Consider the following 27,263-nt stretch of genomic DNA (forward strand, 5'->3'; position numbering starts at 1 on the left):
GGGATTAAAGGAGTGAACCACTGTGCCGGCTAGGTGAATTATTTTGAACCAGTGCAGAAAAATGATTGTCTTAGTATCAAGGAACATATTTGCCAACTACATAGCAGCAGAAGAGTACCAAGCTCTATGCTGACAGCCGCAGGTGCCCTCTCCTAGGTACACTGCAGGGGACAGTCCTCCCCGACGGGTCTCAGGACCCTACCAGAAAGATGTGAACTGCCAAGAAATCCAGATTATAACCTAGAGATCTACAGATCTATATATATATATATATTGCTTTATATATAGGTTGCAGTTCTTAAATATAGCATGTCTCTAGACTAGACTAGTGACTCACCACCTCAGGTTGTGACCCTTTGGGGAGTCACATATCAGAGATATCTTGCATAGCAGATATTTACATTATGATTCATAACAGTAGCAAAATTACAGTTATGAAGTTGCCGAGAATTAATCTTATGGTTGGGGGGGGGGTCACCACAACATGAGGAACTATATTAGAGGGTCACAACATTAGGAAAGTTGAGAACCATTGTGCTGGATAGAAGGTAGCCATTGAACACCGTTCTCATTCACTCAGTGTACTTGGTTGGTAAATGGGTCCATTCCTTTGTCACACCCTGTGTTCCTCACGGGGACACTGAAGCACACTGAGTTGAACTTGTCAGTCGGTGTTAGCGCTGGGGCTCGGGAGTGTCCAGTGAAAGGTCTGGGAAGAAGGCTGCATCTTTTCTCTCTCCTCCCCTCCTTTTCCAGACACGGTCGTTTCAAGCGCTCCAACAGTGTCACAGCTGCTGTGCAGGCTGACCTAGAGCTGGAGGGCTTCCCTGGACACATCACCATGGAGGACAAGGGCCTGCAGTTCGGATCCTCCTTCCAGCGACATTCAGAGCCCAGTACCCCGACCCAGTATGGGGCACTGAGGACTGTGCGGACGCAGGGCCTCTTCAGTTACAGGGAGGACTACAGGACACAGGTGGACACTTCCACCCTGCCTCCACCCGATCCCTGGCTGGAGCCATCACTGGACACAGTGGAGAGCGGGAGGATGTCTCCATGCCGCAGGGATGGCTCGTGGTTTCTGAAATTGCTGCACACGGAGACGAAGAGGATGGAAGGCTGGTGTAAAGAGATGGAGAGAGAAGCGGAGGAGAATGACCTCTCGGAAGAAAGTAAGAGTTTGTCTTTCCTCACAGTATGTTGGACTGGTAATTTCTCAGTGAGGCAAGTGGACAAATGTCAATATATCAATAGGGAGATGTCTCTTCCACTTTTGAGCCCAGGAAAACAAAATGTTCTCTGCTGCCCCCACCCAATCCCGAGAAGCAACATAAACCATGAAAGGAAAGGCAGCTCTCGGGTCCAGGGGGCATGCTCTCCCTTTGGCTGGTTTTTGCTTCATTAGGTGGGTTGAGTATGAGATTAACCTGCACTAACTCTCTCCTAATGGTGTGCTACACCTCTTATTCCACTAACCAGTTCTCTGATCACTTAATTTGCAGCATCCTTATTATTTGTCCCTTTTTTTTTTTTTTTTTTTTTTTTGGTTTTTCGAGACAGGGTTTCTCTGTGTAGCTTTGCGCCTTTCCTAGAACTCGCTTTGGAGACCAGGCTGCCCTTGAACTCACAAAGATCCGCCTGGCTCTGCCTCCCGAGTGCTGGGATTAAAGGCGTGCGCCGCCACCGCCTGGCTATTTGTCCCATTTTTATAGTCCCCAACATTATGCTAAAGGAACACTGAAGCTAAGCAAGAAGTCCCCACTACAGGGGCAGTAGGGCTCTACCCACGGGACCCTCCAACTGAGCATGCCCAGTGCAGACCTGTCCAAATCCTCAGGCTCTCAGGTCCCTGCTTCTCCACATAGAGAGTTAAAGACTCGTTCTCCACCTCCCTCTCTCTTACTTGAAGAAAAGCACCACCAAGAAGTGGAATCAGGTGATGTAAGGTGGAAATGTGTTCCCCAGAGGCTGGGTGGTGGGGTGGGAGGAAGGGAAAAGGAAAAGAAATTGATGGAGGGAGGAGAGAGAAGAGGAGAAGGGGGTGGGAAAGAATGAGATGGGGAGGGAGAAAGGCATGGAGGGAATGAGGGATGGGGGGAGAAGAGAGAGGAGAGGTGAGGGAAAGGGGGGAAGGAAGGAGAAGGGGGGACAGAAAGAGCAGGATTCAGAAACTGTTGTTTTTACCTCTACGTTGTTATGAGGCAGCTACACTAATAAACCCACCCATCCTTAAGTTAGTAAGCACGTTGATCAAGGAAAATGGATTCCGTTAATTTGGCCAAATCAAGAAGAGAGAGCTCCTGGCTTCTCTCAGCTTTTTCTGTAGCAATGTCACATTTGTAGAAAAGATGAAATGAAAACCAGAAGATGTGAGTGTGCCTGTGTAGGCTGTGAGAACTGTGTATGAGGTCCTCCTCCGGCCAGCTCTCCAGGCTTTCCTTTCCGCCATCATGGGATTCCTAGGACATTTTTTTTTTCGATTCTTTGGAGTCCATTAATCTGACAACCAAAGAGGGGCATCCATGTCTTTAGAACATCTCCTCACCTGCCAGGAGAGTTGTACCATTTGGACCTTCTGCCCTTCTTGTACATCCTCAAGGTTCCGTCCGATCTGCTTTTGCACGTGCAGATGTGGATACAGTGGTTGCTCTGTTTGTAGAATAACAGGTCCCTCCGTATTTTGTTCTCCATGCTTAGGCTATGCTTTACTTTTCCCAAGGGTTGGACACTCTTTAAAGGCAATGCTTGTTGACCTGCACTGCCTGCCAAGGTCTGTGCTAACCATGTCACATAAGCATCTTAGTGCTCACCATTACAAGATGGAAGATGACGTTACCAGCAAAACATGGAAGGCACTGGGGGTTCCCTCTCACCTTCTGCCCTGCCCCATGCTGGGTGTCTGCATCGCATGTTTACAATTCTGAATCTCAATGCTCTGTGTCTGGAGACACCCTCACTGTGTCCACTTTCTTCCGCTGTCTCAGAGACTATGGAGCCACTACCCCCAATACAGTATACGTCTTTATGATTGACCACTGCTGGGAGACACCATCTGTGGTCCATGGAGAATGCCTAGGCTGCTAGGTCATTGCAACAGGGCTGTGGAAATAATACAGAGACAGGAGGTCAGTTCTTTCTTAAATGAAGGATGAAGACTTGAGAAGGGAAGTGTCCAGGCTGAGGCGTGGCCACAGGTTGTAATTTTCTTCTCTCTGAGGGAATCCACGAAAACTATGAATTTCCTGTTGTGTCCCAAAAGTACTTCTGTGCTAACTGAAGTGGCCATACGATCCATTATCACAGTTGTGCCGTAGGAGATATGTTCCTGACTACCCTTGGCTCTGGGAAAGCACGCCCCTCTCGGCCAACTGTAGATCAGAGTAAACTGCCCCCACCTCCTGGTTACATTCTCTTAGTGTGCTATTTAACACTTAAGTGGCTTTGATTGAGTGTCATCTTCTAGACTCTTTGTCAGTGATGTTTATGGTCATTGGGTGTTTATTGATTACTCACATGGGCTAGCCACTGTTGGTAGGTCAGAATGATACAAGAATGAGTAGGCTTCAGCATAGAAGGTATGGGTGAGGGAAGTAGGACCAGGAGAAGCCATAGGCAGGAGGAGCAGGACAATGAGAGAAGCATGGATAAAATACTTCAAAAACTCAGAGATCCGAGAGGTACTTTCCATGTGGAAACCCCTAGGTGACTTTGTGGACAAAGTGGACTGGTGTTATACTGAGAGCCCAGAAAGCAGATGGGATCAGAGAAAGAGAGAGAGAGAGAGAGAGAGAGAGAGAGAGAGAGAGAGAGAGAGAGAGAGAGAGAGAGAGAGACTCCGACACAAAAGAGACACGGAGCTTAGAAGCAGGAAGCTGTAGCCTGGCTCCTGAGAAGACCACCACTCTAAGCATTGCCCTTTACACCTGCCTGGCTGAAGTGTCAGTACCGTGATGGGACTGATGTTTCTCAAGGGTTGCCTTTGCACCGCCCTGGAGATTTCTGGGTCTTTGAATGCTGAGATCAACAGTTGGTGTGTTGTACGCATCCTTGGTACCTTAACAAAGACCTCTGCAAACAAGAATTGGGAAGAAAGAGAAGGTGGGAAGGTGGGCAAGCTTCATGAACAGCAACATTCATGGTCCTCCCCATCTTCTATAAGCACTTCTAGAATGCCAGGGCATTGGTTTGTGCCCTCAGGGGTGGGGTGGGAGCATCACATGGCCCTAACCCTGAAATAGCAGCTATTGGTTTTGACTTACATGTTCTTTTCTCCGCTGAACATGACTTCAACACTGTAAGCCTCGAGTATGGGGGACAGGGAGTGCAAACTCTATTACATTCCTAAATTCTAATCTCTTGGACACTTGTGTCTCCTTGTGAGCAGAGATGACATGACTAACTGTGTCTCCCACCTGCATGACTTGCCCATACAACTATCCCAAAATTAATCAAGTTCACCTTTCCCTAACAATATTTACAAGTAAGATAACCTCCAAGTCTAGTTCTCATTTTAGCAACAGTCATTGGTCTCCACACTTTTAAAATTAAGATTAAATTAAATGGTTTATTAAGCCAAAACTCTGAGCTCTGAATATTGAAATTTCCATTACATGAAATAATTTTTGCCCAAACTATAATTTTGTAATCACAGTTCACTGAACTGAATGAATGGATCTAGTTTACTCGGCACTGTGTGGCTAATAAAGGCTAGCCAGAGCCAAATACAGACTGGTTCGGGTTAAGTCCTGCCGTGCAGGCCTCATACTTTCAATACAAAAATGGAAATATTTAGGAGCTGCTGAAAGGGCTGGAGAACTAGAGTTGGGGGTATTTTTGTATTAACTAAACCAAATGGGTAAGGATATGAAGCGAAGCCCAAACTTACTAAGTCTTTTGAAACAAACAAAAATCCCTTGTTTGGTCACTGTACGGAGCTGGGGCTCTCTCAAGACCCCCCCACAGGAGCACGTGTACAGTCGGGTCTTGTGATGGGTGTTGGGGCTCCTTGACTAGATGACTCCTCCCACCCCAAACATCTGCTCACTTGAGCATTCCCCCGTTGGAGGCTGAGAGCTCCAGGCAGTCGGAGGGACCTTTAGAGATCAGTTATCCGATGTCCTGTCATAGTCAGGACAAATGACCACCAGTGTGGCCACATCATACCACAGTGGGATCAGATGCCTGTCACAGGGTCTCCCGGGCCATGTTCCATGAAGGGTACAAAGGTCTATGGATGGGAATGCCCAGCTACAGGGCACATTCCCACAGGACCAAGCAAATGACAGGGAAGATGTGAGACGAACAGAACATGGGTAAGGAGCACAGCGCTGAAGAGAAACTCTACCCCTCTCCATTTGGCCAGGGTACCTGAAACAGATGGGGGAGAAAACAGACTGGAGGGTGAGAGTAACGATGGCCTCTGTGCAAACCAGATTCCGGGGTACAGATAGCGCATTAAGTATGGGGAGGATGCATGCACGTTATGTGCAAGTCCTTGCGTAAGCTGATGGGGTACCCATTGCTTATAGACTTCTGGCAGGAGCCAGGCCAGAGAGTCTGCCCAGCTTGGGGGTCAGGCTGGCCATGTCATCAGCTGGCCAGCGTCTTACTAAGGGTGTGAGGAGAGCCTTGAGGAACTAAACAACTCAGTTTTATGCTCATGCCATGAAAGAGAGGAGGCCTGGTGCCTGAAGGGAAATTTTCGGGAGCAGTGCCCACCTCCAGTGCTGCAAAATTAATTGCCAGGGAATCCCCAGAGAGGTTGTCAACACCAGATGATCCTTTTCAACTTCGCAAATTCTATAAAAGTCCACTTGAGATCTTTAGAGAGGTGCCAGTATTCCATAAGAAATTTTCATAGAATTAGAAATTAGATGAGACAGGTGAAAAATAAATTCAAAGAGCCAAGTTAGCTAATCATTTTTTTTTTTTTTTGGTACACCAAAGGCCAGGGTTACATCAGGTTCTTTGAAAATTTGCATTCTGATGAGTACCAGTCCTTATCTGCAGCCCTTAAGAGGACACTGTTGAAACTCTGACAAAATTAGGCAAGTATAGAGGTAAAAAATAAATTGAATTTTCGCTTCAAATTCCCTGCAATTACAGGAAGCTATTTACAATATAGGCCTCGGATAGGATCGCCCCCATCCACTAAGCGGCCAAGTTCACCTACCATTAGCAGCTGCTCATTAGCCCCGTTCCACCATGCTTCATCTCCGTGGCACTGTTTAATTTATACCTGCGACAAAAACTGCACCACATTAGTCCATACCAAGAATCACCATATATTCACACTGTGCTAAAGATTATAAATTGCAGTCTTTTATGGATACTTCAGCAGAATTCTGTTTTAAGAGGAACACAAAGATTAGGTATTTAAGCTTCAAGTTTTGTAGAACAAATCAGCTTTTTATTACAATTTAAAGAAAGGAAGTCAGTAAAACAAATACATGCATTCATGGCTTCTTTAATTTTATAGCACAAGTTTGATTAAAATGAGCCCTTCTAAATACTATCAATCACTTGTGCTACAGGATAGAGTGAAACAGAAATTCCACCTTCCAGAAGCAAAACATTCATCTTCTGGACACCAAGACTGTTCATCATGCTCCTGTAGGGCATCAGGTGTGAATGAAGGATGATGTGTTTTCTGTACTTCTTTGAGACTCTGCTCAAAGTGCTGCCCATACGCACCTCTCTATCCCTACACCCCCCACCACTACGGGCCTGAACCCAAATCTGAAAATTCAAAACACCTTGAGCAATGGCATGGTCTGACAAGTGAGAGATTCTACACCTGACCTCACGGGACAGGCCACAGGCAAAACGTGAATGCTGATATGATGTAGGGAGCATCTGCCGGCCATGCAGAGAAGGAATAATGAAGCTTAAGTGAATCTGGTGGTTTAAACTTGGGTCCCATCCCTCAATGTCTCATTATGTGTAAGCAAACATCCCCAAATCCAAGATAATCTGCAGTTCACCACTCTCCTTCCCCAAGCATTTCCAAAAAGGGATGTTGGACCTGAACCATCTCCAGGGGCCTCCATATCCCAGCCCTTCTTCCCCCTCCCTTCTTCCCATCACAGTCTGATGGAGATCCACATATCAAGACCTGTAACCTCCCCTTCTCTTGAGGCTGAAAGGAAACCAGTGTGGTTTCATTCGCCCACTGATGAAATGTTCTGGGGTTTACCTTTTTGAACATCCTAGAAGCAATCTAGAATTAGACCATATCGGGCAATCAATCCATGCTGAGAAGTGAGGATGTATGCCGTTCGACAAGGTGAAAGGGAAATGTGGGTTAAAACATGCTTTCAGGTGGCTAATGAGTCACTCACAGCCTCGGCTGTGGCTGTAAGAGATACAGACAGAGGTGCTTGCTAGACTCCTTGTCCTGATCTTGCACAAATGTGGAATTTTCCGTGATCAATTTTTAGAGAATAAAAATGTACAAGAAGGAGGAGGAGGAAGAGGGAGGGAAAGAAGGGAGGGAGGGAGGGAAAGAAGGGAGGGAGGGAGGGAGGGAGGGAGGAAGGGAGGGAGGGAGGGAGAAAACACATCCAAATGTTTAGTCACTTTCAAGAGCACATGATGTCCAGCGGTCGACCCTGGCTTTGAACAGGCGAAGGATGCCTTCTGCACAGTGCTCTCCGGTTGCCCTCTGAGTCACCTGCCCTTACACTCCCTCTCTTATCAGCCCACTGTTTCTGCAGCGCCGTCTTCAGCAGTCTCCACACATTCCTCCGAGCACTTGCTCTTTCTGGCCTCAAGTCTGGCCAGGGAAGAGTGTGGAAGCGGCTGTGCCAGCTGGCCTGTCGGGTCGGAGTTTTTGATGCCAGATGCCAGCGTTGGGCACATGTAGGGTGTTTCTTTCTGTCTCTGCGTTCTTGGTACTCAAAGCCATTCCTCGCTTAATGCTAACAGTGGACTTTTCCACCGAGTGCAATCCTCAGCCCTCCAATAACTGGCCCTGGGACTGGTTGTAGCCGCCACTGGTCTTTGGGGAGCTGGCTGCAGGGAGTAAAGCTGCAGTAACTCAGTCCCTGTCTCCGGCCCTCAATTTCGTCCCCTGGGGATGGATGTTGGGCTGTGGTGGTAGGGAGCACCATAGACTGCCCTAGGTTCTGCTTGCTGGTCTCCCACTGATCTGGAAGTTCTTTCGACTTTACTCAATAAAACCTCACGAGTCTGAGCAGCCAGTTGAACTGCACGGCCCTCCAAGGCATAGCAATGGGTCCTCTGCCTGTGCTTCCCAGAGGGACAGAACCCCAGGTCACCTGTCCCCCGCCCCCAACCTTGGCACACAGCAGACAGATGCTAATCACAGCTCTCTTCCAGAAAAGCCTGGGAGAATGGATCCAACCCGCAACAATTCATTTCAAGTACTTGGAATGGGGTGGATGTCTGTGCTCTGCCTGGAAGCTTGAAGGAGAAACTCACAGATGGCAGCTAAGCCTCCTAATCAAGTAGTGACAGAGAGAGAGAGAAGTCTAGAAAACTGCACTGTATGAGTTCTGAGGGCGGCGTATGAGCGGGAGCTGGTGAGGGAAGCTGGGCAGAGATAAAAGGGTCCAGCAGGAAGAAAGGTTCCCATTGGCTCCCGGATGACTCTGAGGCCTATGTGAGCTGGCGTCCACAAAGCAACTGTCTTCCGGACGGTGCTGCACTCACGGGAAAGCAGAGGAGGGACAATGAGGAAGTTCAAGGGCAAGAACCATAGCTTCTCTGTCCCTTATGCTTTCCTAGACAAAGCCTTCCATTTTCCCAGTCTAAATCTAGAAACCGTTGCCGTGTGTTAAATCCTTCGCGTGGATAAAAACACATTCTTTACTATTTTTAAAAGTTAATATTTAGCTTCCCACATAAAGCCATTGAGGATCACGAATCCTTTGTAGCCCAAGGCTACAAAGTCCCGCTGGAGGCATGGTTAGTCGGGTAACATTAACCTCACCAAGGGTCTGATAAGTCAGCGAGTCTGACCTACTGTGTGACTCATGACCCTTTGGGTGATTCCGAGGTGTGGCATGACCTCACGTGTGGCTGCCCTCTGTGTAGCTCCTCTGTACTTGAGACACATGTCATTGCCATGAGATAGTACCCTCAGTCCACTGGAGTATTTAATTAAACCCAATGAGATGGAAGATAACCAATGTGCTTTTCTCAAAATTGAGGAGTGACCATCTCAGTATTATTCCCTGGGTCTCCTGGAGCCTATGGCTCCTCAACAAGGCCTCACCTGAGCATCAGAGCTAAACAAACTCAGGGCCTAAAAAAGATCTTACAGTGCCCACCACCTTGGTGAGCTAAACCATCTCCAGGACCCTCACAGCTGGCATTTGGCTAACTTTGTGTATTCTCATGAGCTGGGAAGGAATGGAAACTTCAGCTGATGGGTGTGTTCAGCACGGTCCACCCTAAGCTCCAGCCCCAGGAAAAAGGCATGGATGGCCGTGCTGGTCCCAGCTCGCTGGACACCGCACACTCTCCCTTTTGTCGGACCGGATCCTGAGCTGCCCTGTGTCTCACAGTTCTAGGAAAGATCAGGAGCGCCGTGGGAAGTGCCCAGCTGCTCATGTCCCAGAAGTTCCAGCAGTTTTACTGGCTTTGTCAGCAGAATATGGTAAGTAGCACGGTCGTCCCTCCCCCCCCCCCGGGGGGGGGGGGGGGGGGAGATGTGGCGTGCATGCATTCTCACGGACTCCTTGTTACTTTTCATGACACAGCGCCATGACCGAGGCAACGTATAGAAGAAAACGTTTACCAGGGGCTCACAGTTTCAGAGGGCGTGTTCATGTGGTGGGGAGCATGGCGGCAGGCAGGCAGGCAGGGCACTAGAGCAGTAGCTGAGAGCCTATATATCCTTATCCACAAGCTAGAGGCAGAGAGAGAGCTAACTGGGAATGGCCCCGGCTTTTAAAACCTCAAAGCCCACCCCCAGTGACACACCTCTGCCAACAAGGCCACACCTCCTAATCCTCCCACAAACAGTTCCACCAATTGTGGACCAAGTATTCAAACATACGACCAACCCCACGGGTGTTTTCATTCAGACCCCCACACTCCTCATTCGTTGGCATGCTCCTAAGCAGGAAGATGGGTGAGAGAGAAGATAACCCAGCCCTGGACCCACTTCCCAACACTAGAGACCCACAAATAATCTCTGATGAGCCATACCTCAGCCTTAGGGACCCACACTCCACCTCAGGGGACTTAAACTCTGGCCCTGGAGACACACCCAAGCCTCAGAAACCCACACATCTTGCCCTGGGGACCCATACTTCCTCTCTGGAGACTCACACACATATCTCTAAGGACCAACATCCCATCCCTAGGGACCTGCACCCCATCTGGGACTCATACACCTACCCCTAGTTATCTACATTCAGGCTCCAGCAACTCACACCTTAGGTAGGCCCAGGATCCAGCTGGAAGCTGGGGTTGGGGCTGGGGCTGAGTAGAGCATTCAGGTGAGAGAGAGAGTCTGGGTGTACCTCCACTACTGGCTCTTCTCCCAGAAAAATCCCAGAAGAGGAGGTAGGAAATTCATATGATGGCCAAGGTCACACACAAGTAAAGAAAGTCATCTATGAGGATGTTGAGCAAAGACATTTTCATGTGAAGAGATTAAGAAGAGATCTTAGAAGTCATTTGGTCTTTGCATATCTTGTAGGCAGGACAGAAATTAATGTGTCTTGAGTTAGATTTATGAATGCATTTGGCATAGATGCTGGGTCTTCCTGGAAAAGAGAGGAGAAACGTGTGTGTGTGTGTGTGTGTGTGTGTGTGTGTGTGTGTGTGTGTTTATATACCTGTAAGTATGTTCATGCATACAAATCATCATATACCAACACATGCATGTACCCATTTATTGCATGTGCACACAATGTTTGGGTTCTGTCTGACTAAATTACACATATAATTCCATGAGAAACAGCTGAATCGTATTCACAGTCCTAGGCAATTTTATAATCCAGATACTTAATGTCAAACACTTTCCATAAAGGCAAAAGCCGCTGCGGCGCTTGTCATGGCTGAGGCAGCCGGTGTTCTGACGGCGCCCTGCTTGGTAGCGTGTGTGCAGACAGTCAACTTACATGTCCTGCTGCATATGCAAGTGCAGCCCCTCAGAGCTGCAGATCCAGGTCTTTCATCCGGGTCATTAAGGATAATGTTTTCTCTAACGTTTTCCAGCTAGCCCATTAAAGGTCATCGTGAGGTGTAGAGTTAGAACATGGCACCTTTGGCGTGAAGCTTGGTCGACATATAAAGGATGATCTGGAAGGTTTGCCACCTTGAAAGATGATGCTGGGTAGATAAATGTTTGGCTCTTATGTGTAAGCGCTACCTTCCTCAACATACTATCTTTGCAAGACGAACAGTTGGATCGTAAGGAATGCTGTGTGCCGTGCAGTTGTGGTCAGGGTGGCCTGACAGCCTCTGAGGTGTCTTGGTACAGCCCCTGCTGCATCAGGCCCAAGCTTACCCTTCAGCTTATGAAATGCTCACCTCTTCTGCACTGGATGCAGCTGATCCACCCTCACCCTCTTTGATGCCTCTCAAGTTCAAAAACATCTGGCTGGCTCTTTCTTTTCTTTTGGCTTCTCTTGGGGGATCTCTAAGACCCTTGTTGAGGAATGGTGTCAGGAGACACAGGCAAAAGACAGCAATGTTATTTGCCCTCCAAGCTGTGGTTCACAGTTGCTGGGGATTCTGCTGGTGGTAGATATTTTAGGTAGTTTGCCAATCATTAAGTCTAAGAAATAACACTAAGGAAAACCAGACACACACACACACACACACACACACACACACACACACACACAGGTGTCTTGAAGTTGTGCAGGTGTGGGCAGTTCGTGATTTAGCTCTTCCCTCTACACACTCAAGCAAAAAAAGACAGACAGAAAGCCCCAGTATCTCAGAAGGAAGTTTATGATGCCGCTTCAGTGTGGACAGAAGTCGCCCTCTAGTGGTTCAATGTAAGAACAGGCTCAAACAGCAAAGCCCGGCTCTGGATCCTACTTAGGAAGAACAGACAGACACATTGTGAGTTCACCTTCTATCCCCACTCTCCCTGCCCCACCCCTGTGACCCTCCCTGGGGCCATAAGCTGTTATCTGCCTGTGGGTAGCTGAGTGGTACCCCTTGGGCAGGCTAAGTTGCAGGGGCGGGGGTGTTCTTGAATCTTCTGTTCCTTCAAGAGATTGGCTTGGCTCTTCATGGGAGGAAACTACATTCACATTACCTTTTGAAGTCATGCTTGATCCTCAGAACTAGAGCTAGGACCCATCAAAATAAACACCATGAAATAAATGTCTGCAACCCAGTGGTCTCAGCACCAGACACGTGCAGCCCTGTCCCTTCTGAGTAAGCCATGGGGCTCTACTATGTCTATGAGCTGCGAACCGTTTGAAGGGTGTTACCCAGAAAGTTTGCAAATACTTGACAAGTAGTCCTCTACCACTGAGCGACATCCTAGCCCCCAGGATTTTCAAGCTGAAACATTGAAGGGTTATGCTGCCTGGTTTTAAGCAGTTGGCACATGCCTGGGCTCAGGTTAACTTCTATGGGGTCGTGGAGCGTCTCCTGCCTTGTCTCAAATGAGTGGAGTTCCTCCTAGTCGGACTCTTTGAGTGACGTAGTAAGAAAGAGCTGGCCCCGTAATGTCCCTGTGTGTCCACAGGACCCCAGCGCCATGCCAAGGCCAACATCGCAGGATCTAGCTGGCTACTGGGATATGCTGCAGCTGTCTGTGGAGGATGTCAGCATGAAGTTTGATGAACTGCACCAGCTGAAGCTCAATGACTGGAAGATAATAGAGTCACCAGAGAGAAAGGTAATGAAGTCACACGGCGTGCTGGGTGGGTCCTGAGCGCTGTGCCTGTGGGCTTCCGGTATCTGCTGTAGTACCGGATGATAGCCAGTTTCTCCGTCTTTAGTCATTGATACAGGATCGAATTCCGTGTGTGTGTGTGTGTGTGTGTGTGTGTGTGTGTGTGTGTGTCTCGGGGTGTCCTGGGTATGTGAATAGCAGTGGTGTCTTGCTCTATCTCCAGTACACAAACGTCTCAGACACACCACTAAAAATCCCTACATCTATAATCTAGCTTCCTCCAGGGATAAATCCTGGCTCATTTTCATCTGACTTCTACTTAAATTGTATTTAGACGATCTCCCACAGGTAAGATCTTAGGTCTGGCTAAGATGACAATCCTCTAGTCAAATATACCTCCCTGGTGCATGTTGGGAGTGAAGGACAAGGCATCATTTAAATCTTTCCAAGCAGTCTGAGGGTGTGATCTTCCTATGGAGCCCCATCCTTAATTAGGCTGAAAATTTGCATTAAATCTGAATATTGGCTCTCTGCTTCGTGATGAGATCATCTCAGGAGAGCACTGGAAGACAGTCTAAGTCAGCAGTACATGCACCTACTTACGAGCTCCCCAGAGAAGTAATCATGGTCTGAATTTTCTAGACAGATATCGTCCATTAAACTGAGTTACAGCTACAGGGCCTGGTGAGATGGCCCAGTGGGTAGAGAGAGGTGTTTGCCACTGACCCTGAAGCTCCAAGGCTGACCCCATGATCTACTTGGCGAGAGGAGAGAACTAACTCCTACAAGGTGTCCCCCAATCTCCACAGTGCACTGTGGCACATGTACAACCCCTGCCCCAACACACACACACACAAGCATGCATGCATACACACGCTGAATAACTATGTTTAAGTTCCAGTTAGATGTTGTGGTATATGCCTGAATCCCCAACATTGAGAAGCTGAGGCAGGAGGGTTGTAAGTTTGGGGCCAGCCTAGAATAAATAGTGAGACTCTGCCTGGAAATGAAAGAAAACAAAGTTACAAGGAAACCGGATTACTTATAGTTTGGGGAAGCGCTGTTCCACGTGTGAGCAAGAATGGGTAGCTAAGTGATTAGAATGAAAGCCAGTGAGGGCCACTCACCACTCACTGTTTGGACTTCCTCAAAGTCACTGCCGGGGGCTAGTGAGGCAGAAAGCCAACAGCCTTAGATCTCCCTGAAGACGGTGATCAAACTCCTCCCACCAGATAACGGGAGGGGTGTCAGGACACAGAAGAAAGTCCAGACTACCCAGGATTCTGAGGAAATGAGAGGATGGCACAAGAATGGAATGATGAAATCAGTGCTCCACGAAAAGTAGTGCTCCCTGTGAAAGTAGTGCTCCCCAAAAAGTAGTGCTCCCATGAAAGCAGTGCTCCCAATCCAGCCCACACAAAGGCAGCCGCCCCTGTGGGACCAAGGGGCAAGCAGAAGCCCACACGGACCAAGTCTCCTGTGGAATGTGTTCCTGCTCAGGACACTCACCCCAATGCAGAGCGGCAGATCCACACCTTAAAGAAAAGCCTGTCCCTTCTAGGCACTTCTGAAGACAGAGTTCCAAGCCATGCAAGGTCCTTATCTCCCCCCACCCCTCTGCTGCAGTGAGAGGGGGAGAGAGATGAACAGCTTCGTCCTCCATGTGAGAGCCACATCTCTAAGTAGCTTAAGAGGCACACCAGGAAGTCAGGAGTGGGCCATAGCTTCCGACCTTAGGAACAAATTTCAGACACCAAGGCAGCGTTTCGCTTTTTCCAACATCAGGCCACGGTGGGCATGGGCACACGCCCCTCTGCTTCCTGTACCACACACAGCTCAAACATGGAGACTCAGGCGACATCGCTCTACTTAGGCAGAAGGAGTCTCCCGACAGCCAGGGGAGGTCCAGATTGGCTCTCAGGAACACCGTCCCAGAGTACAAGCCCTGCGCTCAAGTTCGCAAGCCTTCTGCCTCGCATGTGTTTCCAGTCTGTCCAAATTCCTTCTCTCCAGATGCATGTATATTTTTTGGATGTGAATTGAGAATCGAAGCTAAGGGACATACTGTATTGCGTAGATATGTAATTATATGTGTGTTTACAGTAAAGTCAATGTGCGTTTAGGCTCGTGGTTTGAGAATTTAGCCCAGGGATCCTTGGGGGCTCCTGTCCACATAAGATGGTTTTCATGAACATGCTTCCTCTCCCACAAACATCAGGCAACCACTTCCACACTCCCTCAAGGCATTTGCTGCCACTCAGGTAGGACAGTGCTTTGGAAAGTATGGGGGTGAATGGGAACTACAGTATGCCAGAGCTAGGGGGATGGCTGTGTTGAGATGCAGCTTATTTTCTTATCCTTAGACACTGCCTTAAACTCCTCAGGCTCCACTAAAAAATCTCAAATTTAGGAAGGTGACCCAAAAAAAAAAAAAAAAAAAAAAAAGTGAATGCTGTAAGATGAAGCTGCCCCACTGGGTATCAGTGGGGGTGAATTTGTCAGTGCCTGCCAGGGCAGGAGATCCAACAGAACTTGGATGAACCAGGGCTCCAGGACTCAGTACCTCTGGTCTGCCCCTGACCTCCCCCTGACTTAACTGAGTCCTCCTCCCCTTGACCTCTAATGACCTCCCCTCTACCTTCTCATGACTCTCCATGATCCTCCTGGCCTTGCCATGACCCCTCCCATCTCTCCTCTGACCTCCTTCCACTTCCCCACGACACACACACACACACACACACACACACACACACACACAGACACACACACCTCTCTCGTTCCTGATGTTCCCCCCACCTTCCCCAGACTTCCTCCTACTTGCCTCCGAGACTTCTCCATGACCTTCCCTGACCTAGTCTGACTTGTGATGCTTTTCAGGAAGAAAGGAAGATCCCCCCTCCAATACCAAAGAAGCCCCCCAAGGGGAAATTCCCCATCACAAGGGAAAAGTCCCTGGACCTGCCAGACCGACAGCGCCAAGAAGCCCGGCGTCGGCTCATGGCAGCCAAGAGAGCCGCCTCCTTCCGCCAGAACTCCGCCACCGAGAGGGCAGACAGCATTGAGATCTACATCCCCGAGGCCCAGACGCGGCTCTGAGGACCAGAGGTGGCCACACGCGCCTGGTTTTGCTCTTTTACACAAAATGCTTGTACAGTTTATTGCCTACCTGGTAGTTTCTGTCTCACCCTCCACCGGATTCGCCCTTGCCGTGTTCTCTGCACCACCGTAGACAGTGGACACTCGGATTCCTAGTTTGCTGAGCTCATGGCAAGATTGACTCTGAAGGACATCGGCTCTGAGGAACAGGCTGGGTGAGCCCTGACTTACCTCCCTGTTCCCAGAGGGCCGCCCAGTGGCCTCTTGAGATGGAACCTAGCTTTCACTTTGTTATTTATATTTTTATAAATTGTGTGATTAACTAGAGGTCACTACAAACGGGTGCATCTCCCCACTCTCGAGAGGCATTAGACATCCAAGTGGAAGGTGCTACAATTCGAAGGGCAGGAAAGACAGACAAACCTGTTCCCTCCCATCTGAGTTATTCTCCCCAGCTCGGTTGCCCCAAGACCTTGCTGTCCTCACTGGTCCCGACACCACAGGAAGCACTCGGTTCCTTGGTTGACATTTGTGACGACAGAAGAGGGTCTCCCCAAGGTCCCCACCATGTGGTTCTCCAAAAGGAAATGACAAGGCTGAACCCCACCCACCCACCCCCAAAAAATATCTAGCGTAGAATCTTTATAGTCAAAGCTCAGCTGTATGTTCCTCTAAGAGAGGAACCCATGGAAAGGGCTGGCAGAAGCCCAGAGAATACAAAGAGGGAAAAAAACTAAGAAATAGTCATGGTATTTTTATCCCTTCGTAACCTAAACCATTACACATAGCATTTTCTTAAACTTCACTGCTTAAGCTACATGTACTTTTTATGTATGTTACATGCGTTCTCAAACTGCTATCACTTGACTTTCCAGGGTACCTTTAAAGGAGTTTGCTTGTTTATGATGACAGTTGTGATGTTGTTAAACATATAAGAAATATGAATGTGAGTGGTAAGTATATCAGTTAAAATGGTAAAGAAGAAAAAATTAGTTTATACTTGTATTTTTCCAGAATTCTTTTGGTCCTATGCAGTACTGCTGAAGTTGAGAATATATTTCTTGCCTGTGTTAGACATGAAAAGGGGAGGGGGAAAAAGGTCATGCATGGTGATTTCCAGCCGTGGAATCTAAGAAAGGTTATCCGTAGTCATGACTCTGAGGATGCTAAGAAGAGAAAGGTTGGCTCTGGTTAACAGGCTTCGTGTAAATCATATCTACACGTTTAGAGGCATTGTTACAAGACTTCTGCACAGAAGTTCAGATGCCACACCGAGCGCTCAGACTGCCCGTGGCCCTGATCTCAGAGTTCTCTGCTGTTCAAGTTCAGGCAGGGCCCCACCCCATCCCAGGCCTCCCCTCTTAATACGTAAGGAGCACCATGCACTTAGCCAGAGGAACAAAGCTTTCGACATCCCTGTAGCGTCTGTGTTCTCCCTGTGACTTGCACTTTAAACGGTCCCCGGGGGCCCCCTCTGCAGCCTGACTGCATCGCTGGTCACTGCATGTGGGTACCCAGCGAGGCAGCCTTGCAGCTGGGGCGTTGCTAAGACGACACCGGCCTCTTCCTCATCCTCTCCATTCCTCTACGCATGGGGGGGGCACGGTTGATGTTACAGCATGTCAAGCCTCACAGTTTTACTTTTTTTTTTAAAGCCGAGTAGTTAAGAATTCCCTGTAATAGCAAAATCCTATAAATCGAGCCTTGTATCTGGTATATATTTTACCAAACAGCCTTAAATATATTTGGAAGCAAAAATCATACGAATGTATATCCTTTAAAAAAATGCAAAAAAATAAAACTCCCCAAAATATTCTTCTATCACTGAACCCTATTTCCCCAGAGTGTTCAAAGCATTTTCTACCTAAATAAATATGTAAATCCTGAATAGTACAATAACGATGCTTCCTCCTGTATTCATGCCACTGTGCTAAATATATATATATATATATATATATATATATATATATATATATATATATATATGTTGTAAGCACTGGTACTTCAGACTTTGAAAGTGATGTATCCTAGAGGAACTATCTAGTAGTAATCAGAGGTAAGCAGGTCTGATGTACACCCCCTGGCTGAAGGAAATGCAAAAAGCAAATGTCCCTGCTGCCCACACCCATGAGGTTTCTGGCAGCCTCCCCTATCACTTCCTCAAACGTACACAACACACATAGAAACAAATTGTAACATTAGACAATCATTGTCTTAAGCCCAAAATTCTATGGACCCAACTTGAACAAAGTATCCATTCGATTTTAGTTAATTATGTTGCCTATGTACATTGTTCATCCCATGCTACCCAAAGTCTTGGCCTCAACTTCCCCTAGCTGAACAAATCTTCCTTCCCTGAGTTGCATGGTGGCCCCTCTTTGAAGTGGAAAAAAAAAATGTACCCTATCTGGTTCACTAGGTTCCAAAGATTATTCGTTAATGACCGAACCAACACGTGCTGCTAGTTCTGATGGAGTGTTAGCTGTTCGAGTCCCCTTGTAAGTGCAATACCTTCGGTTCTCATGCGGGTGACATGCCACCGTGGGACAAGAAGATAAGCCATGTTTACACTGCGTCAGCCAAGCAAAGGCCGGCGGCATTGGTCACGTGGGCACGCTGTTTCCTCCGGCTCCTTTATCTTTCAGTTGCGCTCAGGAGGGTCATGGTGTGGCGTGCTCCTGTGGTCCTCTCATCTCATCCAAAATAGGACATTAATGAAAACCTGGTACAAGGACGTGGCTGCAACACGGTGCCATCCATGTTGTCTGTCCCGGCACACCTGTGTTCCCAGAGATGCCTCCGACAACCTGAGAGACTTGAGTGTCGTCATTTCAGAATCCCTTTCTCACACCGTCGTCGGGGCTGCTGTGGACTCTGCTGTGCTGAGCTTTAGTGGGAGAGAAGGCGCAGCTGAAGAGCAGGACCAGGGGCGGAGAACGAAACTGAGCAACAGGAGTATCTTCCATGTACTTGCCCGCGCATCTCTCTCTGTTCCTGCGGTGATTATTGTTGCCATATTTTTATTGTCACCCTAGAATAGTGTAGAAAGCAGCCAACTTGTTTTATACCAAGAAATCACCTTGCCAAAAAGGAAATGCCCACACTTTTAACTTCAAACCACATCTGAAGACTTCAAGCATTTAATAGGAAGTAAATCCTTAGGGAAAAAAAAATTACCAATTATTTCTGACTGCCTCAGAAAATGACCCAAAACAAGAAGCTGCAAAGTGGAGGCGACTTCCAGCCAGCCTTTATGGAGATGTCCAAGCTATGATCAGAAGATCACCAAAAGTACGCAATGCATATGATGGATCCTGTTTCTTGGGGTGTCTGTCCCAGTGCACCCCATCTTGATTTCTGCCTTTGATTAGCATATTGAGCGTGCACTGTTTTTAACCATCCTAACTTAAATCTGCTGCCTCTGTGTGTTCACCACACACCCCCAACCCCAGGGCCCCAAGGAAGAGATTTCTGTGGAAATAGAGTGATGTCACAGACACATGGCCTACGTGCCTGGAGAACTATAGAATTCCCTGCCTTAGAAACAACTGTCTGGTTTGGGCCAACCCTTTTTTTTAAAGATAGAGTCTCACTGTGTATAGTACAGGCTAGCCTCAAATTTGCAATTATCCTGCCTGTTTCTTCTTGGTGCTGGGATTATAGACATGCACCATCACACCCAGCCTTGATCCAAAACTTTAGGCAGCAGGGATAGAGTGGAATGAAAGAGAGAGGCATACAGGACTTAGTGATGGATTGCGGGATAATCAGGTTTGAGCCGGCCCTCTGGTGTCTCTGAAGACCTGGAAGCCAGTCACCCTTTGAGGGGCACACAGGTCGGGTCTCGGCTGCTTTCTCCCACAGTGTCGGCCACCTTGCTCAGGGTTCCCTGACCACAGCTCCAGGATGTCCACAGGGACAGAAGCTGACAAGTGGCGGCTCAGATAGACTCAGGCTGACAGGTTAGCAGGACCGATCCTGTTGCTGGCAGAGGAACTCCCTCAAATGTTGGAGAGGCGGCGGTGGCAGTCCCCTGAGGACCTGTATCTGGCTAGAAGGAAGCTGGCTGTCTGGAGCAATACTGGGCATGAGGAGGTACTGAAGCACCATGCTCACCCCACCAGCTGCAGACTTGAAGCACAGACACTTTTCCCAAGTCACGGGCTTTTGCGTGCTCACCGCCTCACCCAGCCACTTTCTTCTCCAGCCTTGGGCGTCTTCATGTTCTTACTGCAAATTTAACATATGACTCCCTTCATGGTTACCCCTGTCATTTTTATAGTTTTTTTTCCAAACTATATTTGCTGGAAGTTTCGAAAAGTTTCTTATTTCTACCCACTCGCTGTTGATACTTCCAAGTAGGTGTGGATCAAACCCGGGGTTCTAAATCCAGTCAATCGCAGGCTTAGGAGAACGAGACTAGAATGGCCTCTGCTTAGCAGTGGCCTCAGCTACATGGGTGAGCAATGAACTTTGCACTAACTCATCCCCCGTTAACCGCCTGTCATGAGCACGCCACATCAGCTGACGTCACCCCTGTGCCCTCGAGCTGCGTGTGCCTCCTGGGGCGAGTGGAAAGGTGCCGCAAACTGAAGGCTGTGAACTTCCCTCTCAGGCTAGATGCCCTCTACATGGAGTGGCTCCAGGAAGTTTGAGATGTCAACGAGAAGGTGCCAGAAGCCCCGAGGCCCAGCCAAGCTGCCAGAATGTATGCATGCAATGGCTAGTAACCTGTCTTCACTCAGGCCCCCATTTTCTCTTCCATGTGACGTTAGTGTTACAGTCCCTACCTCCCTCATAGACAGACAGACACAATGTAAGGATTGATGACATACAGCCTCTGGCATCTTTAAGCTTAGAGGTGTATGGTGAATGTGTATTGTTGCTTGGGATTCATCCTCTGGCCCTACTATGTGTGCTGTGGTCCCACTCTGTACAGGAGGCTGGTAGAGCCAGCCAGGGCACAAGAGGCAGAGACGTTTGCTTTAGGGTCCTGTCCTGCCTAGGCAGGAGGTCAAACTAGAATGCAGAAGGGCACAGAAATGAAGTATAAGTGCCAGGAACTTCTTTTCCTGCTGGCTGGGACTTCCGTTTCTCTATTCTTCCACGAACAAGAACCAATACCACCACCAAGCACTGGGCAACGTTCTCACCACCTCGTCAGCTCAGCTCCCTCCTAGATGAAAGGAACAGATGTTATCTATACCGAGACGTGATGACAGAGCATGGGAAACAGAAGGATGTGCATGTGACGAGCACCAGGATGGACCGCGGTGTGGATTCCGCCCCAAGCCCCCGACTCTGCCATCATTCCCCTGCCCACTGCAGAGATGAGCACACACACACTCTGAGAAGAAGCCTTTCCATTCTCACCATACCGAAAAATACCACGTGTTATGAGTTGCTGTCCTAACTCTGACGTTTTGATCCAATGTTTAAAAAAAGAAAAGAAAAAAAATTACCCTGCTTCCGTCTCAACAGCTGACAGCTGACTCCTTGAGGACATATTAGTTACCTACAAAACTACTACTTTTTAAAGGATTTTGTATACACACAAACCCAGGTAACAGTGGTTTACCTCCCAACTTTCTTAGATTTTAGGAGACTCTTAATCTTTGGTGCTTATTCTGAATTTGAAAGACTTGGGCTCCAAGACTTCCCATGTGCCGTGCAAGAGAGAGGGTCACAGAGGAAGTTATGGCGGGATTCGTGAACATGTGTTTATCTTTGGAGCAGTGGTCTCCGTGGGGGGACTCGGATGCATGTCTGCAAATTCAAGGATGGAAGCCAAGGTCGGTTGTGGGACTTTAGGAAGCCACTTGTCCAGAATCCCTAGTTCTCCACTACCCCACCCAACTCCAGCCATCTCAAAAACTCGGTCACCTTCAAAGGGCTCCAGAGAATTGTCACCTTCCTCCATTTTTGGTTAGGTTGCTGCATTCAGGAAGGTTTCCCTCCCCTAATGAGCATTGAGAACGGGGATACTTATTCCCAATGATAAGCCGGTTACCTCCGGCCAGGTACCCTTCTGTAGAGACACAGCCCTCTGCCCTCCCTCCATACTACGTGCCAAAATACCCAGGTGTGGCCTAAGGACTGAGTTTAATGCCTCCTATAGGGATTCAAGGAATGCCAGAGCAGGAGACTAGCAATTTAGTTAAAGGTTAAAAGTATATAAATATATATATAAATAAATATACATACAAAATAATACCCACGATGAGGATCGACAGAGTGCCAAATATTCAAATCTGTACAGAGTTACCTTCACCAGAACTATTTTATGTAATTCTCTCACTCATGCTTTTGGGGTTCTTTTGATAAATTCTACTTCCCAGCATGCAGTACCCTATCGGATGTATTTCTTGTCACCGACACGATTTCTTCCTTCTCATTAAGGGTTTGTCATTATTTTAAGTCATTTTTAAAAGACTGCTCCTTTTGTTTGTGTTTTCTTTCTCCTGTGACTTTCTTCTTTTCACTCTTAGGTGACCATGGAAAAGCTTTGTTGTCTGGAACTCTTCTCTGATAACTTCTCTTTCATTTGATGTCTGTATCGCCAATATTCACCTCCTGTAAATAGTTCTGCGATTAAATTTTTTGAGAAAAGAAATATTTACTTTTCTTGGAGTAAATTCTTTGTTATTTTAAATTCAGAAAATATAGATCAGAGGGTTTTATTCAAAAAATTACACTCTTCCTCCATTATTTTTTTTAATATCCTTGATATATCTATTAAGATGAAATAGAAGGCTAGAGGGATAGCTTAGAAGCCAAGCAGGCTTTATGATCGGAGGTCAGATCCCCAGCACCCATGTGAATGCCAGGTATTTAAAAGGCAGATGGGGGGGGGGGTCCCCAGGGCAGGCTAGCTAACAGACTACCAAATCTGTGAGCTCTGGGTTCAAGTGAGAGACCCTGCCTTCAATATATAAAGTGGAAACTGATCAAGAAAAGCATTTGTGTCAACCTCTGGGTTCCACATGCATACACACATGCACACATACAGCCCCCCCACCCACATACATACATACACATGCATAAAAAGAACTAGACATTCCTCCTTGCTGTGCATTTAATGTGTGTGTGAAATGGCATGGGCTAACGTAATCCTGCAGCTAACACTGCAGTGTTTAGCTAATGGTTTTCACACACCGCTGAGTTACAGGGGAAACAGACGTGGGTCACATAACTGCAAAGACCCATACATTCTGCCTGCAGTGAGACAGGGCTGGGAGCTAGTGGCACAGTGCCCAGGCCTTTGTGTAGAAGAACAGAAAGGCTCCCCTACCCAAGGACCCAAGTTGCCCAGATATGGTGTAGGTCTCTCCTAAGGGATGAAGATGGAGTTCATTTTTCTTGCCAAGCGCTGACTCCATCCCTTCCAGTTGCTTGGGCCCTATGTGGTCCCTCCAACTCTCCCTGTTGCCCATTGTCAGCTGATCTTACCAACCCAATGAGGATTCTGATTGCTGACTCCTACCCTTTCTACCCATTGCTAGTGATCGAAGTCACCAAGCCTTGATCATGACTCTCCAGCCCCTAAGGCACCATGACCCAGCAGCTCTGGAGAAAGACCACACCCATTCCAAAGCCCTCCCAACAGGAAGTGTCCTGGCCTCTTCCAGACTCCACCAAGCTTGATGGTGGTATGGCAGATGACTGTCAGAGGGGTGGAGACGTCCCTTCCAATGAGATTGGTGCAATTGGCTGACAATTTCTAGCAAGAAGAGGATGAAGGGTGTGAATTCTGAGACTGTAAGGGAAACGAATCCATCAACAAAACCCTTCTGCTTATTTTGCTCAGTTACAATCATGATTTTTGAAAGTTTGCAGGTAAGAAATTGAGTTGAAGAACTGGTGGTGCACACCCATAACCCCCTGCATGTGGGAGGCAGGAGGAGCAGGAATTCAAAAGCATCCTTAGCTATATTGCAAGTTTGAGGCCAGCCTAGATTACATGAGACCCTGCCTCAAGAAAAGAAAGGGAAGAGAAAAAAATCTGAGGACGTACCTAATAAGTCCAGAACACCCATATACCATGGATGGTATTTCTTTCAAGAGCTCTGGTATAACCAGAATCCCCTGGGGAAGAGTCTCAAGAAAGGATCATCACATCAGGTTGCCTTTTGGCATGCCCTTGAAATATTTTTCTTGTGTTAATTGAGGTGGGAAGGTGACCAGGACCGCTGGGGGCCATACCATTCTCAGTTAGGATCCTGAACTATGTGAGAATAGAAAACACAAACTAAGTTTGTGCGTGCATTTATTTATCTCTGCTCTTGACTGGGGGGTGGGGTGTGACCAGCTGCTTCAAGCCCTCTTCTTCGTGTGAGCTAGCGTAAACTTTTTCTGTCCTAGTTTTCCTTCTGTTACAGCGACAGGAATGAAATCAGAACAAGAGAGAAGGGTCAACAGAAACCACTTTGTGGGGGGCCATCCCACCCCCACTTTCCCCCAGGGTACTCTTGAGCAGGAACAGCAGAAAATATTAGAAATTTAGAGGGGAGAGAAACAGACAGAAAACACAGAACAGCCTCGGGAGGGCCTGGATCCTCAATCCACCGGGCCCCAACTGTCTCTGCCAAAGGGCTTCTAAAGGCATGCCAATGGGGTGTGGCAAAAGACCCCTTACAGCCAAGTGCAGACCAGTCCAGACACCTGGACCACGCACGTGGTCAAGTCATGCCGTAATGCAGCCCTGCTGTGTAAAGCAAGCTCAGATCTCACTAGGAAGCCTCTGTGGGCCCCAACACCCCTTGACCTTTCTGCTCAATTTGTTTGTAGAACTAACCTATTCTAGTGAAAGATAATCTAATCCATGTGTGTGTATACATATATGTGCGCATGCATGCATGCATGCATGCATGCGCGCGCACACACACACACACACACACATACACACATACACACACACACACACACACCTGGATGATATTAAACTCTTGTTCTTCCTGCCTCCACCTCCTGAGTGCTAGGATTACACATGTAAGCCACCACATGAATGATCTATTGCATAGAAGAAACAATACAAGAGGTGATGTTTGGAAAATGTCACCTGCAGCAATTTCAAGGGTTTTCCACTCATTTCCGATAGCTGACATTTTGAATGGGCTACCTTGTGAAGACAAGGGCTCTGGGGATTTCTCGCCCCTATTTTTATTAGTCTTTTTTTTTTTCTTCCCTGCGAGCTCTCTCCTTACTGTCATTTACTACGCTCTGAAGATGGTTACTTGCTTCTTAATTAAGTGGAGAGCACTTCACCGATGTGCTGCAGGAAAGAGGAAAAGATTTTAGAGCATGCTTACTGGCTTGAGCTCTGCAGCCCAGTGCCACAGCGTGTTCCTGGGAGTGCTCCTTGCAGCCTTCGTTAGAGTTTAAAATCGACTGCATGGATTTTTTTTTGCCTAAACAATTAGAGTCCAAGACAGATGAAAACCCATTTCCAAATGATTTCACGACACTGGAAAGGTCTCCATGAACTTGGAGTGAGAGAAATTCAATCTTCTATCAACACATTTAGCATGCCTAGATTAGGTAAAGAGGCAGACCACATTTAAAACTCACGTTATTACTACACAGCCCCCACCCTGCAGGTCTCTTGAGCCACCCTTTGACTGGCTGGACCTTGTCCTGTTTCCCCGTCTCTGCATACACAGACATTCTGGTGTGGAGGAGCCCAAAAGTAGGCCCGTCAACATCCCCAGCCAGCCGCCTCCTCTGGGTCTCTGAAGGTCTGACCTACTGGTTTAGCCACTGCACCACCTGCCTCCTTCCTCCTCAACACAGAACCCATCTTGAGTCCCCAAGTCTTTAGGAACGGAGACTGTGCCTCCGGGTAGGCACCTGCGCTCCAGGCTGCTGCTGGGCCCTCCTCAGTTGCCTGGCTTCCTGATCACAGCTGCCCATGGCTCTTGGCCCTTCCTCACACTCCCAAACCAGCAGCTTGCAATGGACCTCGTCCCAGTCGCTGCCAGCTTGCTGTGCCTGAGATCCGAGATGCTGCAGTGGTACCTCCTGGAGGTCACAGATTTGAGCGTGTCTCTCCTCCTCCTCCTCCTCCTCCTCCTCCTCCTCCTCCTGCTGCTGCACATACTACCTCCACATCCTAGCTGTGACATGTTTTGTCCGTCAGTCTCAGGATCCTGCCCTGACTCTGGGAGAACTGTCCTCACTCCTTTGGTCCTTGGGACCCAACAAGTGCCCTCAATGGCTTCCTCTTATATCCTCACCTTCCACAGGTGAGTTTCTCACTTCCAACCTCTGCATAGTGTCACTCAGCCTGATGACTGCCACGGGGCATCCCACTACGCAGGAAGCTTCTGCTAACTGGCGTGTGATCCACTGTGAACATCATGGAATTCCTGTTTATATCGCTCTCTTATTTCTTCACCTTAATTAAGGTAAGTCTGAAGGTCCTGAAGGCACATGCAGGGTTTCTCACACATCAACAGAGCCTACCCAGAAAGGATATAAAGGATATTCCCCTGGGGATCTGATGCTGAGTCAGTGAACATTTTTTAAACAACTTTTTATGTTATGAGCACTACACTAAAAATACCGTAGTTTAAAAACAAATCATGACTCCTGCACGGGCATGTTAACTGTGGTCAGGTAGCTGGTTGGGCCAGATATTTCCAGGTTCTTGGCATTTTATTCAAGTAGGAAATAAAACCCCAAACAGATTGAAAAGTAGCATAGAAACAATATTCAAAGCAAAGCAATAGAAAAGATCAGCCACGGACCACAAGAGTGAAAATACTCAAGGACCCAGACTGTTTTTGAGATAAGGTCTCATGTGGCACAGGTGGCCTAAAAATCACTATGTTGGCTGGCTTTGAAATACTGATCTTCCAGGCTAGAGAGATGGCTCAGAGGTTAAGAGCACTGGCTGCTCTTCCAGAGGTCCGGAGTTCAATTCCCAGCAACCACATGGTGGCTCACAATCATCTATAATGAAATCTAGTGCCCTTTTCTGGCATGCAGGCATACATGTGGACAGAACACTATACATAATTAATAAGTAAATCTTTAAAAAAGAAAAAGAAAAGGGAGGCAGAGGCAGATGGGTCTCTGAGTTCAAGGAGTTCCAGGACATCCAGATCTGTTACACAGAGAAACCCTGTCTTGAAAAACAGGAAGGAAGGAAGGAAGGAAGGAAGGAAGGAAGGGAGGGAGGGAGGGAGGAGGGAGGGAGGAGGGAGGGGAGGGAGGGAGGAGGGAGGGAGGGAAGGGAGGGAGGGAGGGAAGGGAGGGAGGGAGGAAGGAGGGAAAGAAAGAAAGAAAAACTGGTCTTCCTGCCTCAGCTTCCAAATGCTGAGATTACAGGCAA

General features: G+C 47.9%; 1 protein-coding gene across 5 annotated transcripts in view; it reads left to right on the plus strand.

The window, feature by feature from the left end:
- Dlgap2 (DLG associated protein 2) overlaps positions 1-17,824 on the plus strand; it is a 742,630-nt gene extending 724,806 nt beyond the window's left edge. For all 5 annotated transcript variants that reach the window (XM_028881224.2, XM_028881221.2, XM_028881222.2 and 2 more), the window contains 4 exons: positions 757-1,172; positions 9,531-9,622; positions 12,686-12,838; positions 15,713-17,824. In XM_028881224.2, coding sequence (XP_028737057.1) covers positions 757-1,172; positions 9,531-9,622; positions 12,686-12,838; positions 15,713-15,931 — 880 coding nt within the window. In that variant the 3' untranslated portion in view covers positions 15,932-17,824. The remainder of the gene's footprint in view (positions 1-756; positions 1,173-9,530; positions 9,623-12,685; positions 12,839-15,712) is intronic.
- The last annotated feature ends 9,439 nt before the right edge of the window (positions 17,825-27,263 follow it).

The sequence above is a fragment of the Peromyscus leucopus genome, chromosome 17 (genome assembly GCF_004664715.2).
Source record: "Peromyscus leucopus breed LL Stock chromosome 17, UCI_PerLeu_2.1, whole genome shotgun sequence".
NCBI lineage: Eukaryota > Metazoa > Chordata > Mammalia > Rodentia > Cricetidae > Peromyscus > Peromyscus leucopus.